The sequence below is a fragment of the Pogoniulus pusillus genome, chromosome 25 (assembly GCF_015220805.1).
Source record: "Pogoniulus pusillus isolate bPogPus1 chromosome 25, bPogPus1.pri, whole genome shotgun sequence".
Taxonomy (NCBI): domain Eukaryota; kingdom Metazoa; phylum Chordata; class Aves; order Piciformes; family Lybiidae; genus Pogoniulus; species Pogoniulus pusillus.
The window spans coordinates 7,742,884-7,761,934 of NC_087288.1; the positions used below are offsets into that span (position 1 = coordinate 7,742,884).

Below are 19,051 nucleotides of genomic sequence, written 5' to 3' on the forward strand. Positions count from 1 at the left end.
GTGGCAGAATTCCCTCTCTTTACCTGCTGGCCATGCTTCTGATACAGGCAAGGATGTGACTGGCCGCCTGGCCTGCAAGTGTCCATTGCTAGCTCATGTCTAGATCCCCCCAGGCCTCACAACCCTGTTTGCTTACGTGTTGCTAACCCACTGCTGGCGCTCATGGACCGTCCTGGCTCCGTGCGGGATTTGGTGATGGATGGGATGCTGACGGAGCCGCTGAACACCGTCCGGCTTTCCTGCGGCCGAAGGTTCTGCAATGCAGACACACACAACAACACCTTTACATACTGACTGCTGACTCGACCTTGGATGTCACAAAGCAAGGGCCCCCCCAGCCTTACCAGAGCTGAATTATCTAGGCAGCAAGTCAGCAACATTTGCAAAACAATAACTCTGCAGCTCAGTGCAGAGACTGGAAGCACACGCAATGCCGTGGTGAGGTGCTGAATTACATGGACATATGCAGAGAACTGCAAGAGAACGTCTAACAGTTCCAGAATTTCCTTGAAAGGATGCTATGGCAGCCTCATGGTGCTGCTGTAGATGTATCCAAGTTGTAGCACAGAAGGCATTCTTTCCAAGGATCTTATTAAAATGCCTCTCTTTGATGCCAGGGCTTGTGCCGTGCGCATGTGGCTTTCTACAATAACCATGCTAATCCGTAATGCCTGCAGAGTTGTGAACACAGAGAGGGTCAATCTGTCCTTCACTTGCTCAGGGAATTCCAAAAGTATTAACAGCATTTAAGCCAGACCTGCACTGCTTCAGCTAAAGTGAGAATCAGCCTCCTGTTTGCAGCCTGCTCAAAGAGCAACCTGCTTTGATTATTGCTCCTGTTTTGCAGCCTGTGAGTTTCAGTGGGATTTTTCTACGTTGGTAACTGAAGTGGTCCTCTGCTGAGGACAAATTCTCTGCTTGGATTCTCTGCTCTTCTCCTTAAACATAACATGTCTTTAAGACGGGAAAAGCATACTTTGAAGTGAGTTCTGGGAGACTTTATTTCTGCTTCTCTACAGCTCACCTTAGGGAAATGATTTCTCAGCTTACTTAGCCAATCTCTGCCTATGAGGTGGCATCTTAGCCCAGAGGGAGTTTCTAATGCCCGTGCACATCATTTCACCTCTGGCTAAACATGAGACTTCATCCTGCCCTTAACATGATGTGCACTATTAAGTCACTAGCATGAACCAGAATTAGGTTTAGGGAAACTTTACAGATGCAGAATGTGTAAAGAACTGCAGGTGGCTTCCAGCAGTACTTCATTTCCACTTTACCAAACACTGCCTGCAACAACTGGTTCATTTTTGCCAGTTTATATTTCTTTATTTAGCTGAGAGAAAGTAGCCACACAGAAAAAAACAGCTGCTGTTGCAATATCTTTTTAAAGCTAGGATGTTATGGATATTTCAGATCAGAACAAGGATTCCACCCCTGCCAGGGGTTCCATTGCTCTGTCTGTATTTTAAAATGAGTAATTAAATAGAGGTTTTGTAAGGAGCAGATTATTTATACAGTTCGGTCTTTAGCAAGATAATTATTACCAACCTGCTGTCAAATCCAGTCTTAAAATACTCCTTGGAGCCACTAGTTTAACAGAGCTCTCTGATGGTGACTGTAAAGCCAACCCTTTGCTTTTCATTCTCCCAGTGGTCTGGAAACAGTTGATTTTCAACATGAAAACAGCAAAGAGTTAAAATCTCCCAATCTGTTCCCTCTCAAACACCAAATAACACTATCTGTGACCTTCCCAATGAAAAAGCCTCATTTAATTCTGCCCTTATCCACTGCTGCACTATTCTCAATCACCATTTATATCTAAAGGATAAACCTGTAGGACCACACCTCTGACCCTTGCTCACCTCCTGTCTGGGCTTTTGGGTTTGGCTTTGTTTTGTGTTTCTTCCTAATGTTCTCAACCAGCCTACTCTGCAGAATGAAACTGAAACTTCTGCTCCTGTTTCTCAGTGAACAATGCTGAGTTACAGATAAAGAGTCTGAGCATCCTGGCTGTACACAGACAATGGAGGCTCCCCTGACAATTCACAGAGGAGCTCCTCAGTTACTGTTGTCTTTTGAGCAGAGCCAACACGTGCACTGTGGTCAGCACACCAGAGTTACAAAGAAGGCCTTTTGGACGTGGATAAGCCTGAAGTGGTTCATTTTGCAAAGAGAACAGTTATTTTTAATGATAATAAGGCAATTAACCTTCTTAACAGCGACTGCACAGACAACATACAGGCATCAGGGGAAGGAGGGAATGGGTGGGGACATGAAATAGACTCATTTGTCTTAACAGCGTGTTCTAATGATGATCATTTTTCACGACCTCAGCTTGCAAAGTCCATGTAATTCCTTGTAGAAAGTTTCTCCACAAAGCAAGTATTTCCTTCTTCTTTTTTCCAAAAACCAAAATAAGCACATGCCAGAGACCCTGGCATTTTGGACCAAAACCCTTGGAAGTGATAGGCAGGCGATGCAGAAAGGGAATTCAAAAGGAAAATAAAGTGGCAGTTATTAGCGGTAGTTACGAAAGCAGCAAAATGCAGCAAGCTAAAAAAACAAAGGACAAAGGAAACCTGAGCTTGCTTTACTTGAAGAGAGAGACAAAACCCCCTCATTTAGAGCAACAATTCAAATCCTAGCAAGAAAATTCATCCCCACTGCTGAACCCAAAGTGAGAGAAGAGAAAAAGAAATCAGCTGCAGAGAAGCTGCTTGCTGAGCAAAGTTAATAAGTGTGAAAGAGGGCGAAGGACCCACACCAGGGTGCTGCGTCCCAGGCACAGGAGGGAGCTGCTGAGCAGGTGTGGGCTGTGCCCCTGCAAAGCTCTGTGGTGGTACCAAGCTTCAGCTCCTCAAGTCAATGAGGTGAGAATGCGCACCTGAGGTCTAACTAAAGAGCTACAACACCTCCAGGAAATGTTTTATTTCTCTGTCCCTCAAGATACTTGTTGTTCTTTGGGTTTTTTGTTTGAAGTGTTCTGTGTAGCACTTTGCAGAACTCAGCTGTTAATCCTTCCATGAAATACCAACACAGAGCCTAAAAGCTTACTTTATCAGGCCATTTTTCTGCTCCCCTATGCATTCCAGCCTGGTTTGGTTCCAGACTCTCACCTGGACCACGGGCCCCTCAGGGGAAGTGCTATCCATCTTACACTACAATCTCCAAACACAAAAGGGAGGCTGGGCAGACATGAAACCAACCTCACAGCCTTGCTCTCCATACACATTCACAGATTGCATCGAGTCGGAAAGGAGCCTCAAAGTTCATCCTGTCCAACCTCCCCGGAAGACAGCAAGAACACTTCCAACTAGAGCAGGCTGCCCAGGGACACATTAAGGCTGATCTTGAATGTCTCTAGAGGCAGGGCTTCAACCATATCCCTGAGCAAACTGCTCCAGTATTTCACAACTCTTATTGTGCACAACTTCCTCCTGATGTCCAACCTAAATCTCCCCTGCTCCACTTTCAAGCCACTGCCCCTCATCCTATCACCACAGGCCCTTCTAAACAGTCCCTCTCCAGCCTTCCTGTAGGTTCTCTTCAGATAGTGAAATGTAAATCTAAGGTCTCTTCACAGCTTAGAGCCTCTACCCTCATGCCACAAAGGAGACAAACATTTTTCTTCATACAAGACTAAACTTTTAGTGCTTGAAGGAGCTAACACGTACAAGATCTCCACACTCCAGGTTGCCCACCTCCACTTTTTCCCTCCAATTTATGCTAGTAGCCTGCAACATTAGGATGAAGGATGCTCCTAAAGCAAAAATTAGGAGTTACTGTCTGAAACATCTGGGGTCATTCCTTAATGATGTATGTTAAACACAGAACACTTGGAATTTAAAAAAGCCTCTTAACACCAGAACTGAAATACAGCTTCAGTGACCCTCTAATGAGCCTCTAAGAGAGAAACAGCTTTAACAATTCTTTTTTTATTACTGTTAGTCTCAGGTTTGTTTTTTGCTTTGCATTTGAATACAGGATTCCTCTCCTGTGTTTGCATCTTTCCTACCAGAAAAGCCAGGACAGATGCTGAGCTGTCATCACAGGGCACATTTTCCAAAACACTGCAACTCCATCTTTGAATATTAAAATATGACAATTAGGTTATGACAATTGGGACTTCACAGCACTGACATGCGGCCAAGGCATCTGACCACTCAAACCTTAGCTGTGCAGATTTGCTTTGCAGCTATGTGAAGAGAATTAATTTTGCACCTATGTTTTCAAATTCTCTCTAGTGCTGGGTGCAGGTAGGTATCCGAAACTTTCCCCTGACAGCGATCTAGAAGAGCAATCAAAGGGCACTTAAAGCAGTCTGGTAGTGAAGGTCTGACACAGGCCTGGAGGATGTTCAGTGGCTATAGAAACCAACAGCAGTGTCTCCATTACAACAACAGGCATGGCTCTGACCCGTACAAGCCCTGAGCAACCAATCGCTATCCCAGCCACTTACACCTCGCAGGTGATCCCTGGTTCACCTGTGAATCTATCCCAAGCAGAACCACAGGCCACAGCACAGGACACAACAGCAATACAGAGAATATACCTGTGTGGCTGTTTTAATATCATTTGGACGTCTATGGGACCTAGCAACCCCTGTGTGGTCAGACCAGGATGCACAACAGCAAAAAAAACAGGAAAGAACACAGCCCTTCCCCCAGGTTATACTCCAATTGGAAAGGTATCTACAGAACAGCCACCTGCCTCAGCCTCTGCTTCAAGCTATCAGGACTGTGAGGCTCTAGATCAGCAAGCTCCCATCACCTTTAATTTTTGATCTTGCTTGTACATGTTCTACCTTTATTTACTAACCAGACACCAAGGCATAACTTAAGTATCTCTAAATCTTTATACACTACTGTGTAAAAATTGCATTCCACACGATTTCATCCTGAACAGACTGAAAGTTCAGCCCAACACAGACAGATCAAGAACCTTTTCCTAAGGCAACCTGGTACACAGCATTCTGCTCCTGATTGCTGGATGAGGAACAGCGTGGAGCAGGCAACTTTTCATTCAAAATTCCCACATCCTTCCTGTTGATCAAAAAATGCTCTTCTTGTAGCAAGAGGTTCAGCCCAGAAATTTCTGCTTCTTGGCATGTCAAAGTTGCAGAAATACCACAGCTGGTAGCAGAAAAATCAATCATCTGGGACAGAAGAAAGGTAAGGGGTGAAGGAAGCCACTTACAAGGGGTTTTCTCCCACGTTAATAGCCAGGCAAAAGGAAAACCACACAGTGTTAGTAGAGTGAACACCTGACCCAGCTGTTCATACCCTGAGAGTCATAAAGTCTGGAGTACCCAGGACAGAGCGTGGAGGCGGGGAAAATGCAGGGTTTATGGAATCGTAAGAGAGGAATTTTTCAGCTGAATTAACAGTCATGTGGTAGATGTGCTCAAAGTTGCTCGGAGAGGAGATCAGACGGGAGTGATGATGAGGGAACGGATAAGGGGAACGCTGCTATCAAAGACAACAGAGAGAAAAAGCAATGAAGGATGGTTGTATAGGTTACATCAGCAACAGCAGTCCACAAGAGCAGTCAAACACTGAAGGACAGACAGACAGCAAAGCTGCTCGCCTGTCAATGCACAGGTTCTTACATTGTCACCCCCAGTCCTCTGAGCACCTTCCTTACACGGTGTCATATGGGCCTGCTGCCCTTGCTGTTGCTAAAACATTAAAAACAAATAAAACTTTTAACTCGTTGGGAATCGATTCTAATATTTATTATTGTTGTTGTTGTTGTTATTATTATTATTATTATTGGATATTTCAAAGAGCACCACAGTTGTAAAAGGTGCTTTACAGACAGTTGAGAAGCATCAGTTCCCTGCCTTGAGGAGCTTACAATCTAAAATCGACATAACACAAACAAAGGAGGGTGAGCACAGGTGAGATGGTGTGGGGAGAAGAACAGCTGAGGATACACAACAGTTAAAGACTGTCAGATATTTCCTTCTGTTATTCATGCATTTCAGCAGGCTCCGTTAAAATCAACACACAGATGGCATTTCTAATGGGGGGGGGGGGGAACAGAGTTTTGACAGGAGAGGACACAGGTCGTGTGGGAAGGTGAGCTGGTTAGTATCAAGACAACTGGGACAAGTGACCCTGCTGCAGACATAGACTACAGGCGACCGCACACCCACTCGATCCTCACCGCACTCTGGCGATGAAGGGACCTTGCACCGCTGCCTCTGTGCTGCAGGTGATGTGGCCCTTAGCAAGTAAGGTGCAGAAGGAATGGGAAATTGCAGTGTTTTCAACTGGTCACCTGAGCAGTGTGTTCCCAGAATGTGACATAAGGAAAGAGAGGAGAGAACTAATCCTGCATATTGAACAGAAATAATTGCTAACTCATCTCCACAGAACGTGCTGACAAAAGTGCTCTCGTAACTGACAGGCATCTAAGTCCACATTTAAAGAAAGAGCATTTCACAGATTGCACTGGGTTGGAAGGGACTCTCAAAGGTCATCTTGACCAAGCCCCTTGCAGTCAGCACCAACACCTCCAACTAACTCAGGCTGCCCAGGGCCACATTTCAAGGCTCTGTCTCCCTCCCTGTGCCATCTGCACTTTTCTAGCAGGGCAGCCTGTTCAGGGATGGGTTAGCCCAACAGCTGCTGGCAGATTAGAACACCTTTTCTAATTACTAACTCCTAATATTCTCTGCCCTTTGTCCAACTGACTTCATCACCTTACAACAAAGAGATCTGAGTAACATTTAGAAACCTTAGGACTTAAAAAAATAAAATATGGTAAAAATACAGCTTACCCCTCCACTAAACCTAAGGCACTACTTTTTGTATGTGGAACGTATTAAAGTTTGGAAGAACATTAAGTCACATCCCAATACATATTTATCAAACATTATTGTTCTCTTCATTTCAGCTGGTAAAATCCAACTTTTAAAAAGATTTTGTTTTGTTTTGTTTTTTAAACACATGGTTATGATGAGGCTTTGCATGTTAAACAAAACATCAATTACCACATTACGGCATGTTAAGACATTATACATATTCAATTTTATGAGTGAGTTTATCAGCGTCTAAATAACAGAAGAAGAAGCCATCATATTCCAGGAATGATCTAAGAAAGCAGGCTTTGCTGAGTTACCTGCTGTCAACAGAGAACTAGCACAGAAGCCAGCAACGCTCCTTAAAGCCAATAAGGGAGAAGGAGGAGTCTCTAAAACCACAAGCTAAAAAGCAGCAAGTAGGCCAGCTGCAGACCAGGAAAGTATTTTAGCCAGCATTCATGAACGTGAGAAAGCCATGACATGGAAACACTTTAAAAATGATCCTCCAAGGAACTTTCTCCACAGACTCCACCATTAGATGCATGCACAGGGCTCCCACTTTCTTCAAACAAATACCAAATATGGGGAATCATAGAATCATAGAATCAACCAGGTTGGAAGAGGTTTACTCTAGAAAAGTTTCTCATTTGAAACAAGCAAAGCTTCACACATCAAGAATGGAAGTATAATGGCTCATGAATAATGAGGTCAAATGGAAGCATCATGTTCCAATATAAAGGCAGTCAAGACTAGCTTTTGCATGTAAAATATTCAGGCATGCAGAGTATGAAAGCAAAATCAATCCTGTACATCTGATGTACACAGAGAGGTGGTCTGTGCTGCAGTAAGTGCAGTTCCAGATTTCAGATCTTCACTACAAAGGAGCATCCACGATAAAAGTGGCTTCAAGGAACAAGAGGGCAGAAGGGAGGCCAGACTGTACGGCCAGTTAATTGGTGACAGGCTGCTAGGGAAGAAAAACATGTGAATAAATAAGTTTGGGGATATGCTAACAGGAACCATTCTACATTGCACAAAACAAGATCATGACCCAGATTTAGTATCCACACCAATAAAACACAAATACATACTGATTATGGCTCTGCTAACAGCAAACAACAACTTCTGGTTTCTGTTGTGTGGTAGCCCACAAACCTGCTTGTCCAAGTCAGGCCCTCACCATGAAGGAAGGAAGGATGCAAATTTATAACTGCCTGATAACCTCTAGTATTTTCTCTTTCAAATCTGATCTCACTTGGAGTCTTTCTGCCTAAACATAGCACTATACTGAAGTCAAGGTGTCAATTCATGGAGAGAACAAGATGGGACTAGGCTGCAGTTTGCCATAACTGTAGCTCTCTGTCCATGTCACATGCCTGCTGCATACCAAGACCTGGGAAACCATGCACAGAGAAAGCATCTTTCCCCCTTGCGTAGCTGCATCAGCAAAGGCAAGCACATGCAGACGTGTTGCACATATGTAGGCATCTGCTGCCACATTGTTAAACAGCCTGAGTTTAAAGCCTTCCACTTACCCAATTTTCGTTTTGCACATTTACAGTACAAATTAAACTCTCTAAACCTGCTGTTCTATAAGACAGCATTAATGACAGCAGTGTGCAGAAAGCAAGTGAGCTTCTGTGGTCTCTGCCTTCACCAGGCAGTGATACCAGGGTTAGGGCAGTGTTAGATCTCCTCCTGCCCACCACCACACCACAGCCCAGGCACACAAGGGCCATCACCACCAGTTCTAATCTTGTGCTTCATTCAATCTTTCTCTGAAAAAGGCAGCAGAGGCAGGTTAGTGAGACTGCAGAGAGAAGTCTGGATTGGATTCCCATTGCATATGTAAAGTGAAGATGTATCTGCTCCTAAATAAGCGCAAACAAATCCATACAGAAGAAAACTGTTTGCTTTACAACGTTCATCCAGGGTTGCTAGACAAAAGCTAGGCTGAGCTGGCTACTGAGTTTGTGACAATGTCATCCAATACAGATTAAAGTATCATTTTGCTATTCAGACTTGTTTATTCTGCCTAGCTAGCACTACAATGACTTAACTGAGAGCTCATGCTGTATGAAACAACTTGGATCAGTAGCCAAATGTATAATTGCTCAAAGAAGCTGGAAGAAACTTTGCTATTAAAGGCCCACTCCAGTCTTTCATACACTTTCTTCATTCCAGTTATCTCCTAGAAAAGAAGCTATATCACCTAAAGTAGTAGTTCGAGGAAGAGAATTGGAGGAAAGGATGAGCCTTGCTCTACCTACTCCCCCTGGTGGCAGCCCTCTTGAAATGCAAACCTGCATTTTATCTTTCATCAACAGAGGCATTGCCAAAGGAAAACCCAGCGATCTTTCCCACAGTCCTTTGAAGAGAAATATCTTTTCTTCTGAAACATATTTATCTATTGAAAAACACACAGAAGATGTTCCAGGTGAAAAATCATCACATGTGCTAGAGAGGCACAAACCTCCCCCCAAGAAAAAGAACTTCACCTTTTTTGGAACAAGGAATGAATCCAGTGAAGTAATTTCACGTCCTGTAAAGAAACTGCCATACAGACGAACTGAACAGAGAGCTGGAGGAGTATTCTTGACCTTCTCTACTGATTCTCCAAGAAACAGCTTCTATTTCTATCCTCTAGATTTATCTTTCAAATAAAACATTAGACTATCATTACATTACATGCACACACAGCCCCTCTTCTTTCTGTGGCTGAGAAGCAAGGTTGGAATAAACCAAATGAACCCTCAGACCAGTCAAACACCTTACAGGAAGCTGTTTTCTATGTAAAAGCTGCCTGCAATGAAGTAGCTCTTGAGAGAACTTTTATTCATCTCAAGTTACACTTTTGCATTCACACACCTTCAAGTCCCTCAGCTAATGCAATTCTGTACCCTAATGGGTAGGAATACAAACACAATCAAGCTACAAAGAAGATTCAAGAACCGGAGCACCTCTGTTATGAGGATAGGCTGAGGGGGCTGGGCTTGTTCAGCCTGGAGAAGAGAAGGCTCCAGGGAGACCTCAGAGTTGCCTTCCAGTACCAGAAGCGATCCTACAGGAAGGCTGCAGAGGGACTTTTCATAAGGGCGTCTAGAGACAGAACAAAGGGGAATGGTTTTAAGCTGAGAGGGTAGGGTTAGATTGGGTATTAGGAAGAAGCTCTTCACTGCAAGAATGGTGGGACTCTGGGAGAGGTTGTGGATGCCTCCTCCCTGGGGATGTTCAAGGCCAGGTTGGATGTGGCCTTGAGCAGCTGAGTCTGGTTGAGAGGTGTCCTGCCCGCAGCAGGGCAGGTGGAGCAGATGATCTCTGAGGTCCCTTCCAACCTAAGCCATTCTACGATTGCAAGTTGCTGCTGGAAAAAAGACACATCAAACTGGATTTACTTGCAGTGACATCTCCCAGTATTTGAGACTGACAGCTACTTGCAGAAAAAAGTTTTTAACAGTAACTTTAAAAAGAAGCTGTAGCAGCAAAATAAGTCCAGAAATCAATTCTATATTGTACACTTTTAAGTGTGGAAAGTGAAATTCTCTCATAATATCATATTGATGAGTAAGAAACAAAGTATCAGTCCTAACTTTAAATACTACTACCTTTGAGCTAACACAAGGCAGGCATAATTTGAATGAATTCAAAGGTAAAAGACATTTAGAGATGATACAGATGAAGAAATATTAATCTGTATAATCCTAGAAAATCCCCTTCTGCAGATAAAATCATCCCTCATTTTACACTTGCCAACTTTTGATTCCCATGAGCTTTCAGCCACTGATGGTGTGAAATGAGATGTCTTTTGCTCTATCTTTAGCAGCAGTTTATTTTCTCTGCTTGAGAAGAGCCAGAATTATTTGAAAGAACTCACCAGCAGTAGAAAAGTGGGTAGAGGGGAAAAGTTAACACAAAAGCTACTCTGAAGCAAATAATCATTCTTGGGTGAAGGGTCAGGAGAACAGGTCTTGCGTGGAGAGGTTGAGAGATCCAAGATTCTTTGGTCTGGAGAGGAAAGGGTTGAGGGGACACCTTCTGCTTTCCACAACTCCCTAAAAGGAGGGTGGAGAGAGATGATGGTCTCTTCTCCTACATAACTAGCAATAAGATGAAAGGAAATGGTCTCAAGTTGCACCAGGGGACACTGAGATTGGAGATGAGGAACAATTTCTTTACTGGAAGAGTGGTCAGGTGTTGGAAAAGGCTGCCTAAGGAGGTAGTAGAGTCAGCATCACCAGAAATGTTCAAAAAACGTGTAGACATGGTATTTTGGGCACATGGTTTAGTGGGCATGGTGGTGTTGGGTTGCTGGTTGAACTTGATCTTAGAGACCGTTCCTAACCTTAATGATTGTGTGGTTGGTTCTTTAACCTTAGACATATGTACACTCACATCCAGGGAAGACAAACACTACTTGCCAACTTCCCTTGGGCTTGTCCTGTGCTTTCTACAACTTCATTATTTAGTCTTTCATACACACACAGAGACACACAACGCTGTTTCTTTGTTCAACTCAAGAAAAGTATTTGTTATTGAGAGGTTTCTCAAGAGTGTCTCTAGCATGAGATTTGAAGTAAATCCATTCCTTTCATTGCATATTCCATCTAAGAAAAACAGTGTGAGAAAGACTCATGTGCCACGTGCAGACTTGAGGGCAAAATGTAATACATAAGCACCATTAGCTGCAAAACACAGGTACAATGAGTATTTGAGGACCAGAGGTTGTGCTCCTTAGCTCCTCAATTAGTGCAACTGCACATGGCACACTCTATTTTCTAGTCTTACCGTTGCTTGCCTTGGGCTTTTCAGCATCTCAACACCCCAGTTTCAGGATCTATCTCCTGCTTTCCACACAAACTCTGCTCTGCTGAGACCCCACCCTGAATACTGCATTCAGTCCTGGTGCCCCAGTGTAAGGACACAAAGCGTCTGGATCAAGTCCAGAGGAGGGCCACAAGGATGATCCATGGGCTGGAGCACCTCTGCTTTGAGGATAGGCTGAGGGAGCTGGGATTGTTCAGCCTGGAGAAGAGGATACTTTAGGGGGACAATAGAGCTGCCTACCAGTACCTGAAGGGACTCTACAGGAAGGCTGGAGAGGGACTTTTCATCAGGGTATCTAGCAAGAGGACAAGCAGAAATGATTTTAAGCTGAGAGAGAGTAGGTTTAGACTGGATTTGAAGAGGAAGTTCTTCAGTTGCCCAGGGAGGCTGTGGATGCCTCCCCCCTAGGGGTGTTTAAGGTCAGGCTGGGATGAAGCTTTGGGCAACCAAGTCCAGTTGAGAGGCTTCCTTGCCCATGGAAGGGAGGGAGTAGATGATTTCTGAGATTCCTTCCAACCTAAGCTGTTCTATGATTCTGTGATTCTAATAATGATGATCATTTCAGATAGCACTTCTGTACTAATGCCTGTGTCCTATGGTTGTACTTGTAATCTGTGTGATCCATACAGTATCATGTCTTATCATATTATCTTTCTTACACTGCTAATTAGCATTTTCCCAATCACACCTGTGTCATCATAGACCAGTTTAGACAACAACACAGAACACACAAACAAGATGCTCAAGGAGTAATGATGCTCTCCTATTAACAAAACATTAATTGGTCTTTAGCTTATGAAAAACCTCAGTAACTTCTGGGTGAGTATTTCTCACTTAAGGTTTTGTGGAAACAAACATATGTGTGTGCTATTACATAGTTTCTTTTCCTATTTTTCAGCTTAAAAACTTTTGCTTTATAGAGGAAATTCTGTTTTACTGAGATCAGTTAATTTTGAGAAAACACAAAAAAGTAGCACCTTTGGCAAGAAAAGAAATGTGGGACACTGCACTCTGTTAAGCTGCCTCAGAGCTGTCTGAGTTAAAAAGAGAGAGGCTAAGTTGGAGCAAAAAGTGGGAAGAAAAGAAAGGAATTAGGGCACAGCTCACAAAGAAAGGAACTGCTCTTTCCATTCCCACAAAGGACACAGGCCCAAATCATCTTAAATTGTTCCCTTTCTATTTTTCACAAAAGTTATCATCCCCACTGAGAGGTCTTCAAACCCAGGAGGCATCCTCCTCCTCCTTCTCCTCTTGATGCCTGAGTATCACCATCTGTGTTTAAAGAGCAGAGCACGTTCAGCACCATTTCCCCAGTTACACCACTTCTCTGCAAACCACATCAACACTCTGAGCACACGTTTGAAATTGCACTTGTCTTGCTCTCTCTCATCTGCAGCTTCTGTTGCAGTGGGTGACTCTCAAGTGTGTTTTTGTACTTACCATTGGAAGGTCTTTGAGAATTTGTATACCATCTCCTGGCCCCATATGTGCTATGTGGTTAAAATTAGTTGGGTTAGAAATTAATTTATTTCTCATTTCTGGATCACGTAGCATCTCCCTGGAAGAGAAAACAAGTTGTTTAGATATTTCATCTGAGGTGAGGATAGCCATCTATAAAATATGTACAGCTTTGTTTATCAGCTACTTTAAATGGAAATTAACCATATTAATTGTGATAAACCCTTGCTGTCAAGACTTCCAGCTTGAAGAAAAGGCAAGAGGCCAGAAGCAAAGAATGCTCTTTTCAGGCTGACAGCCCAGGTCTCAGTAGTTACTAACAGTCAAAGATAATCCAACCACTGTGAGCTGATAAAAAGCTCTGTAAGATGAGCAAAAGCAGAACTCATTTGTGATGGATTACAAAGCGGAGATGAAAATGAAGTAAGAAGTATGAAAATAGAATTGAAATAGTACTGCAGTACCTTTCTCAGTCTGTGGTCAGAATTAAAAGCTCTTCAAAATAGCAAGGATGCATTTCAGTACTCAGAACAAATAAAACTTCAGAAAGATCAGCTCAGAAAAGGCAAAGACAGTAACTTGAGTTTTATCTCCACTGTACACAGCTGCTACTTTGCTTAGAGCCAAAAAGACAGGAAACCTGGGAGGCAACTATCAGTGGAAGACACTGGAAATTAGAAGACTGAAAAAATTCTTGGAGTGTAGCTTGGCACAGTAGCAGGCCATCTTCAGTGAGTGACCAGAAATGGTAAGCACACCCTCAGTCAACAGGAGCAGTGCAGACCTAGTTTTACTGCCATGTGGGGAAGTGTTTGTGACCTGTTAAAAACATCTATTAGAAACACATCCTGAAGTCCTACATCCTCTGAAGAGGTGAGTTTTCTGAGATGTACAGAATGTTTAGGTGGTTAAATCTATAAATAAATAAATAAATAAATTTTTAAAAGCAGATGTCTTGGAATACTGCTGAGTACAGAATTGTCTTCAGGAAGAAAATCGGAGTCTGAAAGTAATTAACCCATATGCATAGTTAGCAGTGTAATCTCCTTTGGCAAAGTATTTATTACAGATCTTTATGTATACAGTAGATGTGTACCCCTCTGTGCACCCCTATACCCAGTATGTGGAGACATGCATTCCAAATTACAACTGCTTCACATAATTACACTAAGCTAATAAGCACTTGTGTATCCAGTGCAGATCCATCTGCTAACTGCTGTCAACACAGTGTAAACATTGAGGATTAACACAAAAACATCTGAGTGGCCATTTGCAACAAATGAAGTACTACACTAGAGAAGAGCAGAGAAGACTCCAGGAGGGACCTTGAAGCTGCCTTCCAATACCTGAAGGAATCCTACAGGATAGGCTGGAGACTTTTCATAAGGGTGTCTAGTGACAGGACAAGGGGGAATGGCTTTAAGTTGAGGGAGTGTAGGTTTAGACTGTATCTCAGGAGAAGTTCTTCAGTAGGAGGGCGGTGAGACACTGGAACAGATGTCCAGAGTGGTTGTGGATGCCTCTGCCCTGGAGGTTTTCAAGGCCAGGCTGGATGAGGCCTTGAGCAACTGAGTCTAGTTGAGAGGTATCCCTGCCCATGCCAGGGAGGCTGAAGCAGATGGTCTCTGAGGTCCCTTCCAACCTAGGCCATTCTATGTTTCTACATTGCCATCAGTCACTGTCCTTCAGGGCCTACAGGCACACACAGAAGGCAAGGACATGTTGAATACCGACCTCCTCTGCTGCATCCTCTCCTCCTCTGGAACTCTGAACGAGTAGCGGCGTTTGTTGTTGATGTTTCGCACCATTTGCTTCCGGCTGTTGTCTGATGTCTCAGGAACTACTAGCTCATCACCCTCTGAAATCAACACAAACATGATGATCCAGGGGGACAATTCAGTAGTCATCCACAGCACTTGAATTCAAAGATGCTGTCCTCAACTGCTTTTGATATTGCTGCCCACCAAACCTGAACAACCGCTCTGTGGCTTTTATGGATGTCCTCAGTCACTCTCCAACCAACAGACTTAACCTTTCTTCATCCTGTGAGCTGCCACCTTCAGAGGTCCCTTCCAACCCACACCATTCTATGATTCTAAATGTGGGATATATTGGGAAAGCAGCTCCAGGAACAAAACTTACAGACTGTTACAGAGATGCACCTGGAGGCTATTTTACTGATTGGCAACACATTCTGAAAGATAGTGAGAAGAATACAGGAGCCAACCATCAGCCTTCCTTAGTTTTGGTTCTACAGTCTCCAGTTTGGTTGTTTTTCCCCTCTTCCTTTCTGCTTTACTTGTAATGCTTCTACTCTATTAGAACCTAGAATTTCATTACCACATTGCTGCTCTCTTGTGCTGATTTGCCAGCTATTTACATAAACACTGAAACACTGCCAACAGCAGTAGATGTTTCCAGAGTGTTTAATTTCCACTCTTTTCAAAACAGTTGTAAAAACAACCAAAAAAAGGCAGCTTTTTATTGCTAGAACAAAGCACATCCCTTCTTCATCTAAGAGGTTAAACAAAAAGTTAAGGAAACTACTCAGGATCATGCCTATGGACTTTAAAAACTGAAAAAAAAAAAGTGGGCTCTAAAAAGTGGGAAAAAACTCCACTCTAAAAAGTGGTAAAAGTAATAAATCATTAAGATTCCCAACAAAACCAGAATTCTCAAGCTGAGACTTTGGTGCACAGTCATATAGTGTCCTATGAATACCTAATATTGTATTACTTCCTGATCCTTAGGAATGGTTTGTTTAGGTTAATTATGTATTGCATGAGCCAGGACATAATGGGTGGCTACCAGGAGGATGGAGACTCCCTTCCTACAAGGAGTCCCATGGAAAAGACAAGGGGTGATGGCAACAAGTTACAGCTGGGGAGATGCCCTTTGGAGTCCAGAAGAAAATGTTTCCCCATGAGAACAGTTAAACACTGCAATCATCTCCCAAGAGAAGCCCTACATTGGCCACTTCTAAGACTCAGCTTGACAGTGCTGGGCTGTCTATATTTTGACTATACCGTGACCTAGAAAAGCTGAACCAGATGATCCTTGGGGTCTCTTCCAACCTGGAATTCTGTGATAATTTTATTCTGGTACTGACATGATCACCATTAAAGTCTTTAACTGTGGAAGCATTTCCCAATAGTCATTCTATTTTCTACTTTCAGTCTTCATTCAAGTCTTCATTGAATATTCAAAAGGGATAGAAAGTTCAGGGTAGCTGCCTACCATTGCAATCACTGTGGAATCTATCAGCTTTGGCTTTCTCTCAAGCTAACAAGGATATGTTTGAGACATTACTTTCTAATGGATGTAAGTTGTAGCACAAGAGGTTCTATAGGTGTAAATTGCAGCACAGGAGGTTCCATCTCAACTCAAGGGGAAACTTCTTTACTGTAAGGGTCACAGGGCACTGGAAGAGGCTCTCCAGTGAGGTTGTGGAGCCTCCTTCTCTGGAGACTTTCAAGGTCTGTCTGGATGCATTCCTCTGTGACCTGAGCTAGATTGTGTGGTCCTCATCTGGCAAGGGGGTTGGACTTGATGATCTCTTTGGGTCCACTCAAACCCCTCACATCCTGTGATCCTGTGATTCTACAATGCACTGATCCAAACAAACCAAACCAAACCAAACAACTCTTTGTAAACAAAAGAAAAGAAACAATGAAAATGGGCTTCTCTTTACTTACCTGCCATTTTATTTTTGAAATATATTAATCTAACTGTTTCCAGGCCTAAAAGGTTTAATGATCCTTCTGTATTCAAGGGTCGTACCTGAAAGAAAGCAAATCAGTCTCTGTAATAGTAATGTGTCACATACATACAGTGCATGTCATTCTGAAAGCTCCAAGGTACACTAGAAACTCTGTAAAAGGAGCACTGTAATAAAGCCAACCAGGGAGCAGAACAGAGTAACTGTCCAGAGCAAAGTCTGCTTCACAGCAGAACAGCAGACTGGAGGAGCAGTGTCTCCTATCCCCAGTAGCACATGCCTCTATAAAGAACAATAACTGCCACTTCTAAAGCCAGGAAGCACAGTTAAAACTACTTTTGGATTTTAAACTTGTTTGGAGTGCAAATACAGAGAAGTTCTTTACAACTAGAGTGGTGACACACTGCCACAGGTTGCTCAGGGATGTGGCTGAGGTCCTGTCCCTGGAGAAAGTGAGAAGAGAGACATGAAATTGAGACTGAGAGACATGCACCTGCTACTGAGAGGGTAGCAGAAGGAGGGCTACCAAGAGGATCAGAGGGCTGGAGCACCTCTGCTATGGGGACAGGATGAAAGAATTTGGGCTGTTTAGTCTGGAGAAGAGAAGGCTCTGGGGAGACCTTAGAGCTGCACTTCAATATTTGAAGAGGCCCTGCAGGAACGCTCAGGAGAGACTGTTTAGAAGGGCTTGTACTGATAGGATGAGGGGCAATGGTTTGAAAGTTAGAGCAGGGGAGATTTAGGTTGGATATCAGGAGGAAGTTCTGCACAATGAGAGTAGTGAAATACTGGAACAGGTTGCCCAGGGATATGGTTGAGGTCCTGTCCCTGAAAACATTCAAGATCAGCCTTGATGTGTTCCTGGGCAGTTTGGCCTAGTTGGAGCGCAGGAGGGTTGCACAAGATGATTTTTGAGGGTCCTTTCCAACCCAGTGCAAGCTGTGAATCTGTGACTGCTAAAACCCTTCTGATTTCCAACTTCAAGTAAGAAAGAATCATTCCACTCTCCAAGTCTGCAAACTGCACTAGAAACAAACTCCTCTTAATAAATTGCCATTTTTGAGTCTCCTACACGTAGCAATTCTTGTTTGTTCAAAGGAACTCTGTTCATTAAATTGGTAATCTTGCGCCAAACATTTATCAAAGTATTAAATCACAATCTGCTGCACAGGGGAAAAAAATGCTGCAATTGCCTATTAACTCCAAGTTTCAACATCAGGAAGAGTAGTGGAAATTTAATCTAAAAGGCCAGATTCTTCTATTCTCCTTAAGGTGGTTAACAGCTGAGTAGCTTGATTTTTTCATTATTTATCCTTACAGCAACATCTTGATCCACATCTGACGTGAGACTGACAAGACCACAATGGCAATTTCTTGTTGCTCCATATCACTGAAATGCCAGTGAACAAATTACACTAACAGTAATGTCTAAAGTATGGGGAAAAAAAACTTGAGCACTTTTCTTTTTTCTTTTCAAATGTAGCTGAGCAGACCCCAAGGAAATGTGAGTTTTCAAAAGCTTCTTCCTTTTGATAAGCGATGCAAACCTGACATCATCCTGGTTTTGTGTTTTTGCTGGTTGAACCCTGGACCCACTCCAGCATGTCCATGTCTCTCAGGCTGCCTATGCACTTAGAACTGGTTCCAAGCCTTTGCACTGGAAATTATGATTATTTATGGGGGACTTTAATATGGATATTTTTTTATGTCACTGTCTCACTGGGTAGGGCCAACCCTAGGCACAAATCCAGGCTGGGTACAGAGTCTGTTGAGAGTAGCCCTGAAGAAAAGGACTGGGGGGTGTTGGTAGATGAGAAGCTCCCCATGAGCCAGCAGTGCCCTCATGCAGCCCAGAAGGCAGCACTCTTTGCTGGGTCAAAACCTGGCTGGAGGAGCAGGCACGGAGAGTGGTTGTGAACGGTGCCACATCCAGGTGGTGTCCAGTGACCAGCAGCATGCCCTTGGGATCAGTACTGGGCCCAGTTCGATTCGACATCTTTACTGATGACTTGGATGAGGGGATCGAGTCTATTGTGAGTAAATTTGTGGATGGCACCAAGCTGGGAGGGGATGGATCTGCTGGAAGGCAGGAAGACTCTTCAGAGAGATCTGGACAGGCTGGGCTGGTGGGCTGAGATCAGTGGAATAAGGTTTAACAAGGCCAAGTGCAGGCTCCCGCTCTTTGGCCACAATAACCCCATGCAGCTCAACAGACTGGAGCATGAGTGGCTGGAGAGCAGCCT

General features: G+C 43.5%; 1 protein-coding gene across 11 annotated transcripts in view; it reads right to left on the bottom strand.

Moving 5' to 3' along the window:
• CDC42BPA (CDC42 binding protein kinase alpha) overlaps positions 1 to 19,051 on the bottom strand; it is a 212,916-nt gene that overhangs the window by 8,412 nt on the left and 185,453 nt on the right. For 4 of the 11 annotated variants that reach the window (XM_064164325.1, XM_064164323.1, XM_064164321.1 and 1 more), the window contains 5 exons: positions 16,786 to 16,870; positions 14,825 to 14,948; positions 13,073 to 13,190; positions 5,609 to 5,677; positions 137 to 254 (listed from right to left, as the gene is read on the bottom strand). In XM_064164325.1, the coding sequence (XP_064020395.1) occupies positions 137 to 254; positions 5,609 to 5,677; positions 13,073 to 13,190; positions 14,825 to 14,948; positions 16,786 to 16,870 (514 nt within the window). Of the gene's footprint in view, positions 1 to 136; positions 255 to 5,282; positions 5,469 to 5,608; positions 5,678 to 5,717; positions 7,776 to 12,667; positions 12,905 to 13,072; positions 13,191 to 14,824; positions 14,949 to 16,785; positions 16,871 to 19,051 lie in introns of those variants that run through there. The other 7 variants (XM_064164331.1, XM_064164330.1, XM_064164324.1 and 4 more) reach the window with 5 other exon arrangements.